Below are 13,262 nucleotides of genomic sequence, written 5' to 3'. Positions count from 1 at the left end.
TAAAGCAAGGAAGGACTTTAAAGATCCTTTACAGATCTCCCTCATTCTTTCATTTCCTGCAATTTATTCGTTGTAACACTGTAACTGATCTTACTTATCTTTGTATCCTCAGTACTTCGCACAAAACCTAGAAGGCATTGATTCCATCAATATTTGTTGAATTAGCTTAAAGAACTTAATCTACATTAATATTAGTAAATCAGAATATCATGAATAAGGTTTGATAGGTCTTAGTAATCTTTGCATTTAAATGTCACCTATGATTTTTTTTTTTTGGGCCTTTTTTCTTGAACCAGATTTGCATCTGCTGGTGATGATGGACTTGTAGTTGTCTGGAATGCCCAGGTGTGTATTGATTTTGTGTGGATTGTGCAGTAGAGATATGACTGTGTAGTTGAATATGCGCTCATAAACACTACCTGGGGATATGCCTGCATATTAGTAGGCAGACTAATTAATATTTGAAAAGGGACCCTTAGATGAATTCATTTAAAATGGGGACCAATATTTCATAATAGAGAGTTTTTTTAATTAAGATTCTTTCCTGAGAAACAAATGCCAAGTTCTGAAAAGAAAACCTTTAATCTTACTAAACAAAACTTGTTATCAAGTGTTGGTTTTTGTGGCAGACAATTTTTCTTTCAAAATTGTGTGATTACGTAGTATAGCATGCTGTTCATGTTTGAATTTAATAGAAATATAATCAAAGGCATATTTTAAAAGAAAATATTTAAGGCTTCACTAGGTTTCTCTGAGGCCTCTCTTCCGATCCTTTGACACTCAGGCGATTCTCTTTTGAAGCACTTGTCTTCTCCTGTTACTTGCTCTGACCATCAGATCCTCATTTTTCAGGGGCTCTGCCTGTGACTAGAGGAGTTCTCTGACATTATGCTCCCCACATTCACGACATCTTGCAACCTTGGAGAATATGCAGTTTGTCATATTTACATTGTATTATAGTATGTTTACTACTTGGGAAGTCCACGAGGGTCTGATGGATGAAGACTGGGTGGTGGGAATAGCTGTTGCTGTTACATAGAGATGGAGTGGGGCTCACTTTATGGGTGATTGATACACTGTTGGGTGTAGGTATATTTGATGTTGTTATGCTGACTTTTTTTTCCTTCCACAACTTTATAACTGTGAAGACTTAAATAACAAGTATTTGGATAATGACTTTCTATTTTTTTCCTACAGATTAAGTTGTGAATATTTTTATGCTTAATTTATCCATTTATATTCTAAAAGTCCTATAGAAAGACTATTCCTTTAAATTTTATATAAAATATGCTAAAATTTGTATTTTCTATCAGAAAATAATTAAAATTGTTTATGGCTAAGTAATTTCAAATAGGACGTGTGTGTTTTCTACACGGTGATTCTTCTTAGTGTTGTTGTTTAAAGTTATTTAAGTTGTGAAATACGAACCCATTAATAATATTTTCCTTGGTATTTCAGACAGGAGAGAAACTTTTGGAACTCAATGGACACACTCAAAAGATAACAGCTATTACTACATTTCCTTCCTTGGAGGCATGTGAAAAAAAAAATCAGCTCATCTTGACAGCCTCTGCTGACAGAACAGTTATCATATCCTTAAATCTGAGAGAGTGAAATAGCTGTAGGGACTCAAGGGACTAGTATATACATTATTAGTCTTTAGGCTCTTGGGTCTGTCTGCACATTCCTGTTTTAGCAAAAATGATTTTGTTCTAGCTTTCATAAAACACTTCTTTAAAAGCATTAGGCATCTGAAAAGTATTAGATTGGAAATAGGAGGCTAAGGTTTATTATTGATGGAAACCCCATGACTAAAACTGTTCTTTCCAGAGTTACTATTATATTAAGTTACATAAAATAGATAAAATGGAGAAAGTGAGCTTAAAAATACTTAGTATCCCAGTTTGCTTTTCAATTTAGGGAAATAAAGATCACTTGGACTGGAAAATAATTTACATATTTTTCCTGCTCATTGTACAGTGAAAAAAAGTTAATGCCCCCAACCCATAAGAACCTTTTGAGCACCCACCCTTGCTCCGACTGGGTAAGTGCCATTGACTGGGAATCAAACCCACAACCCTACAGTGTGCAGGCCAGGACTCTAAACACTGAGCCACACCAGCCAAAGGCTCAGAATTATTTTAGATTGTAAGCCTGCTGTGCTAAGTTGATGACTTACTATATGAGTTAATTTTTGTAGTAGTATAAACACTAAATATTTTATGCTTTATTTATTTTCTACCTAAATGTGTGACATTTGTGATTTAATTATTAGAAAACTTATAGTAAGATTTAAAATGTTTAGAAATTACTTCTTAACATAAATTTAGGTATGGAATTGTGATACTGGCAGACAAGTTCAGAAAGTATCATCCTTCCAGTCTACTGTAAAGGTAAGACCTTCAGCAGATGTTTTATGGTAATCTTTTTGTCTGAGAAAAAACTGTTAAGTAACTTTAATGAGATTACTTTTGTAGGTTTTCAAAGTTATTTCTTCCAGACATAGTTAGTTATTTGATTCTTCTAATATTAGATTTTTGGAAGTATATATTTTAAATGCTAAAATGTTTGAATTTGAAATTAGAGCAAGGGGAAAATCTCTATAGCAAGGTAAGGAAAAAGGTAATACCTAGTATGTTTTTACTAGGTCATTGTAGGAAGAGACATTACTTGCAGAATGATTCTATAAGCAGTAGTCTGTTTCTTTATACTTTGAACTAAAAACATGGAGTTATTTGTCCCTCACACTCTGCCTTCTGTCAGGTCATAAAGATATGTTTATAATAGCCAAGATCTGGAAACAGCCCAGGTTCCCATCAGTAAATGAGTGAATAAATAAACTGTGGTACATTTACATAAAGGAACGCTACACTGCTGTAAAAAAGAAGGGGCTCTTACCCTTTGCTACAGCAAGGATGGACCTGGAGACAATTATGCTAAGTAAAATAAGCCAGTCAGAGAAAGACAAATATCATGATCTCATTTATATGTGGAATCTAATGAACAAATGAACTGACAAACAAGGTAGGACGAGAGTCATGGATGCGTGGAACAGACTGACATCTCAGAGGGGAGGGCCTGGGGGGAATGGAAGAGATTAACCAGAGAACATATATGCATACATGTATAACCCATGGACACAGACAATGTGGTGAAGGCCTGGGGGGGCTGGATGTAGGGGGGAAAGGGGGACATCTGTAATAGTGTCAACAAAGAGAACAAATAATTAGTAGGATAAATTAGTCCTAAAAAAAATAAAAAGATATGTCAGTTACTTAGTTCCAAAACAAAATTTTATGGGGCTAATTGGTTGCTACTGTTAGGTTCATTCATTTTACAGTTATTAACTGGGGTTTATTACATGCAAGGAACTCTGCTACATGTTGGAGAAACAAACTTGGACAACACTTGGTTACCTTGATCCCTACAGAAGAAATTACCTTATGTTCTCAGAAAGTGCCATTGTTTTCCAATAATGTCAGCAAGTTTGGGGAAAGATACTAGTCAAGTGAGATAATTTTCCTCATTTGCTTTGAAGATAACTGATCTCTAAATTGGAGCCAACTCTTTAAAAAAAAAGGCGGAGGGGAGAGAATCACTGTGTGCCAGTTGTCAGCGTATTTCCTTTTTTCCTAAAAGGCAGCCTCTCTGGTGGCCGTCTCATGCTGCTCTGCTCTTCTAACCATCAATTTAGTAAAGTTTATGGGGAAGAAAGTGCCACTTACTGTGTGCTGTGCCCACTTTAACAGTGCACTGTCTTTGAAGAAGTCATTTAAGTGTTGACTTGATCAAATCTCTATGCTTTACCTGATCTGAAAGATGCCCCTTTTAAATTCCTTAAAAAATACTCATGCTCTCTGTCCAAGACCATTAGGTTTCAGATGAAACACATGTATTGAAGGAACAGGGAAGGAGAAAGGAATTTCGTGTATTGGGGAAATTCCTTTGGTGAGCTGTTTCTTGAACTGTTCAATAAAGTGTCTAATTCCAGGATGGCAAAAGTACCTTTTAAGGGGCTTTTACTATAATGTTAATCAGCTAGACAGTTCATAAAAATGTCCAATCGGGTTATCATTTGACACAGCGATTCCCCTTAGGTCATCCTCGGAGAAATGGAAATGTATGTCCATATAAAAACATGTACATGGGTTCTCATAGCAATATTATTCATAGTAGCCCCAAAGTGGAAGCACCCTAAGTGGCCATGCACTGGTGAAAGGATTGAATATTCAAACAGTGGAGTATTACTTGGTAATCAGAAGGAATAAAGTACCGATATTAAAAATCTGACAAGCTGGTCCTGGAATTCATGTAGAAGTAGGGCAGGGCCTCTTGAAATAAACTGCACTGATGGTTTTCACCCTTTATTATCCCAGGGGCTCTCGAGGCCATGCCACCCTCAGCCCCAGCAGGACCTTCTCCTTTTCGCTTTGTTCCTCTCGCTTGTCCTTGCCCTTGGGCTCACTTGAGTCAGTGGGTGAGGAGAGCACTGTTAAAGGTGAAGGGCTTCTACAGATCTTGAAACATTTGCCTTAGTAATTACGAGATATTAATTTGAAGACACATAAAAACTCAGGCCGTATTTTCAGTTTTATTTAAAAAGCAGTTTGCTTTAAGCCTTGTGTATTACTTGTCTATTACTACATAACAAATTACCTCAAAACGTAGTTGCTAAAAACAATAAGTATCAGTGTTTGTGGGCAGGAATAGAGAGCAGCTTAGCTGGATGGTTCTGGCTCGGTGTCTCATGATGTCATCTGAAGGCTTGACTGGATTGGGAGGTTCCTGGGGGGCTCACATGCTTGGGTAGTGTTAGTGGTTGCACAGAGGCCTCACTTTCTTGCCACGTGGGTCTTGCTCCATATGGCTGCTTGTGTGTGTGCCCTAGAGTGAGTGATCCGAGAGAGAGCAAGGAGGAAACCACCATGTCTCCTGTCTTAGTCTGACAAGTCACACACTTTCCCTTCTGCCCAGCCTCTTCATTAGAAGCTAGTCACTCAGTAGAGCCCACATTCAAGGGGAGAATAACTAAGCTTCACCTCTGGAAGGAAAGGGTATCAAAGAATTTGGGACATATTTTAAAACCACCAATGAATGTATGAACTTCTAAACTGACAAACATTTTCATGAATTTTGCAGTGTTTAACTGTTCTTCAGAGACTAGATGTTTGGCTCTCTGGTGGGAATGACCTATGTGTGTGGAACCGAAAATTAGATCTCCTGTGTAAGACTAGCCACCTCTCTGATACAGGTAAAAACAAATCAAGGTAATCGTGAGCCATGACTGACAGACTCTAAAAGACACAGTGACTCTTCAAAGAGACTTTTCGTGACCAAAGGGGGGGTGCTTTTCTTTTCAGTTCTGAATATAACATGTAGCCACATTCTCCAGTTTGCTTAAGGGCTGCGTAAAATGTATTTCCACCCCAAACTGGAAGGAGAAGGCTCCCCTTCTTTGGCTTCCTCATGCCTTCTAACAGAATTTCTCAGAAGTCGTCAGAAAAAACCTTTTCCTATGTGCTCTTGGGCCTTGTTCCAACACGGAGTTTGATGAGCATGTTGATCCCTGGAAGCAGACTTATGACTTTACAATAGCATTTTCTTTTTTATTTTTGGGATCATTGGATTTTCAGTAGATTTCTAAGGATGACCTCATTTTACAGTTGGTTTTACTAAAAAGCTTATTCATGAGCAAACTTACTAACAAAATTCTATTTTCTCAGAATTCTGTTGATAGACATTTTTGTTTTTAACAGAAAAAAATCAGTTTTGACTTCTGTTGATACCAAGGATCTTAAAAAATAAAATTAAAATCTGTTCAGAGTAAAAATATTTAAGTATGAATGAGTAAATTTAAATGACAGTAACCTTGACGTTGTATGATATACTGTTAACTATTTTTGTTCTGAAAGTAATCAAATGAACCCATGGACATCCTTAAAAATACATTATTAAGTATGCTGTTGACATCTTAAAGGTAGTGGGAGCCCTGCCAATGGAATATACAGTTCATAATTGGAATTAGCTTATCTCTACATAGATGTTATAAAATATCGTGAAAATAATGAGATATCTTAGCAAAATTAAATCCATACCTTACCAGGATTTACAATTTAACCTTTCAGTTCAACATTTGACCGCTAGTAATCTTGTTTGAATCTAGAGTGTATTTTTATGTTTTACTATTAGCATGAGTTATATCTCTTTATTTACATGTATATATTTCTTACATTACCCTATTGTTATCTGTGAATTTTACCCCATGAATAATTAGTATAGACATACCTTGGAGATATTGCAGGTTTGGTTCCAGACCACCACAATAAAGCAGATATTGCAATAAAGTGAGTCACACGATTTTTTGGTTTCCTAGTGAATATTAAAGTTACATTTACACTGTACTGTAGTCTGTTGTGTACAATAGCAGTCTGTCTAAAAAATGTACATAGCTTAATTTAAAAATACTTTATTGCTAAAAAATGCTAACCATCATTTAAGTCTTTAGTGAATTGTAACCTTTTTTGCTGGTGGAGGGTCTTACCTCAATATTGAAGGCTGCTGACTGATCAGGGTTGCTGAAGTTTGGGGTGACTGTAGCAATTTTTAAAAATAAGAACAGTGAAGTTTGCCTCACCAATTGACTCCTTTTGTGAATGATTTCTCTGTAGCACATGATGCTGTTTGATAGCATTTTACTCACAGTAGATCATCTCTCAAAACCGAAATCAATCCTCTCAAGCCCTGGGAATGCTTTATCAACTAAGTTTATATAATATTTTAAATCTTCTGTTGTCACTCAACAATCTTCATAGCAAATTTACTAGGGGTAGATTCCAAATCAAGAAACTACTTTCTTTGCTCATCCATAGGAAGCCACTCCTCATCTGTTCAAGTTATTGAGGTTACAGTATTTCAGCCACATCTTCAGGCCCCACTTCTAATTCTAGATCTCTTGCTGTTTCCACCACATCTGTAGTTACTTCCTCCACTGAAGTCTCAAACCCCTCAGTCATTTATGAGGGTTGGAATTAATTCCAAACTCCTGTTAATGGTGATATTTCGACCTTTTCCCATGAATCGTGAACTCTGTTAATGACATCTAGAATGGCAAATCCTTTCCAGAAGGCTTTCAATTTTTTTTTGCTCAGATCTATCAGAGGAATCCCTTATCTATGGCAGCTCTAGCCTTACAAAATGTATTTCTTAACTAATAAGATTTGAAAGTCAAAGTTACTTCTTGATCCATGGGCAGCAGAATGGATATTGTGTTAGCAGGCATGAAAACAATATTAATCTCCCACATCTCCCATAGAGTTCTTGGTGACCAGTTGCATTGTCAATGAACAGTAGTATTCTGAAAGGAATCTTTTTTTCTAACCAGTAGATCTCAAATATTAAGTGAACAGATGTGCTGTTATCTAGACTTTGTTGTTTCATTTATGGAGCACTAGAAGAATAGATTTAGCATAATTCTTAAGGGTTCAAGGGTTTTCAGAACGGTGAATGAGAATTGGCTTCAACTTAAGCTCACCAGCTGCGTTAGCCCCTAATAAGAGAACCGGCCTGTCCTTCGAAGCTTTGGAGCCAAGCATTAACTTCTCCTCTCCAGCCATGAAAGTCCTAGATGGCATCTTCCAATAGAGGTTGTTTCATCTACATCAAAAATCTGTTGTTTAGTAGCTACCTTCATTAATTATCTTAGCTAGATCTTCTGGATAACTTGCTGCATCTTATACATCAGTACTTGCTGCTCCTCTTTGTACTTTTATGTTATGGAGACAGTTTCTTTCCTTTGACCTCATGAACTAAGCTCTGCTACCTTCAGACTTTTCTTCTGCAGGATCCTCACCTCTCAGCCTTCATAGAACTGAAGAGAATTAGGGCTTTTCTCTGGATTAGGCTTTGGCTTAGGGAATGTTGTGGCTGGTTTGATCTTCTATCTAGACCACTACAGCTTTCTCCATATCAGCTGTAAGGCTGTTTCACCTTCTTATTAATCATATGTTCACTAGAGTAGGGCTTTTAATTTCCTTCAAGAGCTTTTCCTTTGCATTCACAACTTGGCTAATTGGTACAAGAGGCCTACCTTTCAGCCTCGGTTTTCGACATGCCTTCCTCGCTAAGCTTAATCATTTCTAGCTTTTGATTTAAAGTGAGAGACCTGTGACTCTCTTTCACTTGAACACTTAGAGTCAACTGTAGGGTAATTAATTGGCCTAATTTCAATACTGTTGTGTCTTAGGGAATAGGGAGGCCGAGGAGAGAGGGAGAGAGACAGGGAATGACTGGTCAGTGGAGCAGTCAGAACACACACAACATATATAGGTTAAGTTACTGTCTTATATGGGCACAGTTCATGGTGTCCTCAAACAATTAAAATAGTAACATCAGGTATCACTATCACAGATCACCGTAACAAATATAATAATAGTGAAAAAAATCCAAATATTGTGAGAATTACCAAAATGTGACACACAGACATGAAGTGAGCAAATGCTGTGGAAAAATGGTGCTGATAGACGTGTTCAATGCAGGGCTGCCACAGACCTTGAATTTGTAAAAGTATCTGTGCAGTTCATTAAGGCAAAGTGCAATAAAGTAAAGACTTCCGGTAACTATGTTGTGAAATATTGAAATCAGGGCTAAAAGGAACCTTTTGTATGTTAATGAAAAGTACCACTTATTATTGCAATCTCTCTTTATTTTGCAAGTTGCCTTAGGCAGAGTAATGCCCTGTTTATCAGTTACTCAAGGTAGCAGAATCCTTTAAGAGACTCTATTGGAAAGCTTTGACGAGGCCACGTATGTCACCAGTGGTGCGCTTTTCGTGATTTGGATTTTCCAAATTACAGGGTGCCCAGTAGTGAGCAGGGCTTGCTATTAGGAGCTTCTCATGAAGCTCCTTTCACAAGCCTTGCTCCATTTATGGGCTAGCATGGCTGCTAGGGGCAGTTACTCCATATTTGGAAATAGGCAAAGCTAATCTTAGTATGATGCAGTGGAAAGAGCCTTGAACTAAAAGACAGGACATCCATGCCCTTTCCAGTAATGTGTTATGTGATTCTGTGTATTAAATTGCTACTTCTGAATTATTAACTTTCCATTATTTTCACTTCACAAATAATTTGATAAACATTTTTTGTTTTCTGCACATAGAATTCTCTTCTTCCTTCTCCTCCCTGTGCTCTATCTCTTTTACATTTTTTTTGGGCTAATCCTCACCTGAGGATATTTTTCTATTGATTTTAGATAGAATGGAAGGCTAGGGGAGGAGACATCTATGTGAGAGACACATGGATTGGTTGTTTCCTGCACATTCCCCGACCTGGGCTGGGGATTGAACCTGCAGCCCAGATACGTGCCCTTGACTGGGAATTGAACCCTCAACCCTTTGGTACACAGGTCGGTGCTCTAACCACTTAGCCACACTGGCCAGGGCTCTTTTTTATCTTGTACCACTAACGCCGACCTTGCACCCTCCTCTACAGTCACACCCCACCCCACCCCCGCTTGAACTTGGGAAAGGCATACATACTGTTAAAGCAGCCCTGTGTGGGGAAAAATGATACAGAGATTTACTCCCCAAATTACAAGAGTGCTAGTCTTTTGATGGGTGAGAAGGTAAAGCAGATGAGTAGAATATTTTTCAAATTTGAATGTTATAAATTACACACGCGCGCACACACACACATACACACACACGTTACATATATTTCATAATGGAAAAATTAACTTTAGTAGGTTTTGTTGCCTACATATGTGGTGGTTCTGAATCTAATACATCAATTCTTTAACTCTTACTGACAAAAGTAATAATTATAACATGTTATAGAAGTTAACATATGTTATAGAAGTTATGGTTACCCTAAACTCATTTTATGATTCAGCTTTAAAAAGATTCTTGGAACTCTATATTTAAATAAGGGAAATACGGTAGAATGTTGGATCTGGTTATTCCAGTAATACAAGGAATTTTGTAAATGTATTAATTGATTATAAACATGCTATTTAAAAGCCACTTTCTTGGCTGTTGACTGTTGGCTAACTCATTTATTGCCAGGGAGCCCACTCAGGATTCTTAAAGTTAAATTAAGGAAAATGCCAATTTTACATCTCATTTGAACTAGCTATCTTGTAAATGGTGATGGTAATTGTCTTTAGGGATCCCTGGTTAATAAGTTAACCCTAATAGTAAAAATGTTCAGAGTATATCCTACCTTCATAGATCAATAATGTCTTCCAAAGGCCTGACCTACTTTGCACAAAATCATTTTCTATGTGTAAGCAAGCAAGTGTGATGTAGAAAAGTGTGTGTACTTTATTGTGACTACTCCCTTTATAGTACATGACTGACATTAGACTGAGAATGTTTTTGTTGATGTAATTCACAAAGAAAATAATTTGACCTCTGATTTATATATTTTTGAAGGGATCAGTGCTTTGATTGAAATACCTAAGAACTGTGTTGTGGCAGCAGTTGGCAAAGAACTGAGTGAGTATGACTCCTTTTTTCTTCTATTTTTTAAATTTTATTTTAAACTAGAACTTGTATATACATTTTGGGAAGATTAGTTAGTATTTCATCTAAGGAACATCTGCCCCTGCCCCAGTCTTGGCCTCCTGGGATTGTAGAAGTGCTGTGGCGACCTAGACATGTTCAGGATGTTAGGTCAGTTTCTGTATTACCCTTGTTCTAACACAGCCACGTGGGGCAGGGTAACCCCAGCTCCTCTAATGTGGAGAAGGCCACTTACAGCCTCCTGCCCTCTCTGTTGCTGATCCGTACTCAACACTTATTTAGCAAAAAAATGTAACCACATGAATCCACTGTCAACATTTTGGGAAGTAAAAACCTGAGTTGGGAGGGTTGGAGGAGGGTTATTTGGGGAATTCACTAAGGTGGCACTGTGGAGTTTTTGCCTCAGGAAGCCAGAGTGGGGCCCATTTTCTTGGAGGAGTTTATGCCATTTCTCTTAGAGTAGTCGGGTAGCAGAGGAAGGGGTAGCAAGAGGAATTTTGTAAATGTGTTAATTGAGTATGCACATTTGGAGGCCACTTTCTTAGCTGTTGACTGTTGGCTAACTCATTTACTGCCAGGGAGCCCACGGTGGAGACAGCCTTTTGTGCTCACTGCCTTGTGAATGGAATTTGGGTGCCAGAATTGATAGAATAAACACGCTTCTTAAAAGGGCTTCTTTCTTGAAGAATTTTTCTATCATAGCCCAGAGGGCATTTGATATTGCTTGTGCTACTTCTTCCAGAGACAGGCCCTGAGATTTGCTGTGACTATCAGTTGGCATGTTTGCAAAATCCAATGAGACGTGAGCTAATGGTCACCGTTTACTAACAGCTGCGAATTGCAGGTCCCACTGCTTTGCAGCAAAGTTTCTCTCTCTTCAACTAACCTTTCTGTGTATAATCAGGTCTGAGAAGTAATTTTGTAGACCCTGTGCTTCTCCTTTCTTTTCTTAAAGTAGTTTCTAAAGGCATTATACATTTTTGTTTAGTTTTTTTCTTTCTCTTCTCTTGCAGAAACTTAGTTTTCCCAAGTTCTCCACTGAGCTGGAATGATGCTTGGCTTTTCCCCTGCCTTTCTCCTCTTGTAGCTGATCAGTCACCTAGTATTTTTGTGGTTTTACTCTGACTCAGTGGTTCTCAAACTTTAGAGTGCATTAGAATGACCTGAAGGGCTTGTTAAAAACACAAATTACTGGGCTTTACCCCCCCCCCAAGTTTCTAACTCAGTGGGTCTAGACTGGGGCCTGAGCTCTGCATTTCTAACAGGTTCCCAGGTAGTGCTGAGGTTGCTTGTCCTCAGACCATGCTCTGAGGACTGCTGCTCTAAATATTTCCATCTGTTTCTTCCCATCTCACTAGTGTTGCTCTACTCAGGCTCCCATCCCCTCTTTTGCCTGGAATGTTGCATTAAGTCTCCTACTTATCTTTCTTCCTCTACTTCAGTGCTTGTCAGATGCCTTCCCTTCCTCTAGTTTAGAGCTTCTTGGATACATTCTTCAGTAGATGCTTGAGGGATCCATCCAAAATGCAGGCCACTTACCCTGCTTAAAAGCTTCAGTGGCTTATTGCCTGAAACAGTTGTTTCTACGCTCAAATTTCTGACTAACACAAAAGTTCAGATTTTTGGAGATTAACATAGAGTTGCCAAATTTTTATTTTGCTTAGTAAAATCAATAAGAAACAAAAACAAAAACTCAAACAAGCTATTATTTACCACCTTCATTTTGTAAAAATTACTTTTTAACAACAAAGTATGAAGAACATGATCTCAGAAAAAAAATAATAGGACTTTAAATTGAATATATTTACTTTCATGTGGCCTTTATTTTTTCTCATTTTCGCCCCAAATGAATGAAATCTTTGCCCTAGAGGACCAATATAAGCTCACCACTACCCTGCAGGACAAAGTGCAAACTTTTCAATGTATCAAATCAGGCCCTCAGTTACTTCCTCTCTTCCATCGCTTGCTTGTCAATACTGAACTGCCTGGGATGGATTCCCCTCCTGAGGTATTTCTCACCTCTACGCCTTTTCTATTTCCAAGACCAAGCTTGTGCCCATATCCTTGGTCTCCAGTGTTCCACGCTGGTTTCTCCTTTCTGTGTGAGGCCTCCTTTCAACAGGAGGTGTAGGTTCTGTGCACCAGCTGCAGTGATGAAGCTTCACTAGCTGAGCAAGGCTCTTAGTGCCGAGTCCCCATCCTGGCTCAGAAGGCTAGGGTTTTTCTTAACCCCCTTTTTAGAATTGACTATTGCTTCTCTTTTGGTCCCTGGGTTTAATTCATATTTAATTCATATTTGTTTTATTTTCTTGAAGTTATTACTCGTCTATAGAGGCCGTATTTATGAACTCACTAAACAGTTTCATGTTCTCTTTTGTGCTTTGTAGTTCTTTGTAGAAACCTATTTAGCAGGTTTCTTTTGTTTGTTTGTTTGTTTTGTTAGTATTTCAGGTTTTTACCTCTGTTAGTTTGATTAAACAATACATTGCTTTTTATTCCACAATCCCAATCTCAAAATCATTCGGTAGTATTCAACTGAAATGGAATTTTCATAAGCTTTGATAGGTATAGGAAGAAAGACCTTTTTCTGTTGACAGCCACAGTTTGAACATAAATGGCTGTCAGGATTAAATAACCTTGCTAGAGATCTTTCAGTTGGTAGAAATTTTCCAGAGATCGAATGAAATGTGGCACTTACCTATTTTCCAGGGAGGAATGTGAGAAAGAAGAGAGACTTTGATAA

General features: G+C 37.8%; 1 protein-coding gene across 2 annotated transcripts in view; it reads left to right on the top strand.

Annotated features, from left to right (window-relative positions):
- WDR41 (WD repeat domain 41) overlaps nt 1-13,262 on the top strand; it is a 36,236-nt gene that overhangs the window by 9,626 nt on the left and 13,348 nt on the right. For both annotated transcript variants that reach the window (XM_087815423.1, XM_087815424.1), the window contains exons 3-7: nt 297-345; nt 1,459-1,590; nt 2,331-2,393; nt 5,140-5,251; nt 10,430-10,492. In XM_087815423.1, coding sequence (XP_087671549.1) covers nt 297-345; nt 1,459-1,590; nt 2,331-2,393; nt 5,140-5,251; nt 10,430-10,492 — 419 coding nt within the window. The remainder of the gene's footprint in view (nt 1-296; nt 346-1,458; nt 1,591-2,330; nt 2,394-5,139; nt 5,252-10,429; nt 10,493-13,262) is intronic.

This window comes from Miniopterus natalensis, chromosome 3 (assembly GCF_054644295.1).
Source record: "Miniopterus natalensis isolate mMinNat1 chromosome 3, mMinNat1.hap1, whole genome shotgun sequence".
NCBI lineage: Eukaryota > Metazoa > Chordata > Mammalia > Chiroptera > Miniopteridae > Miniopterus > Miniopterus natalensis.
Note: the sequence above shows the minus strand (reverse complement) of the source record. Positions and strands in the feature narration are given on the sequence as shown.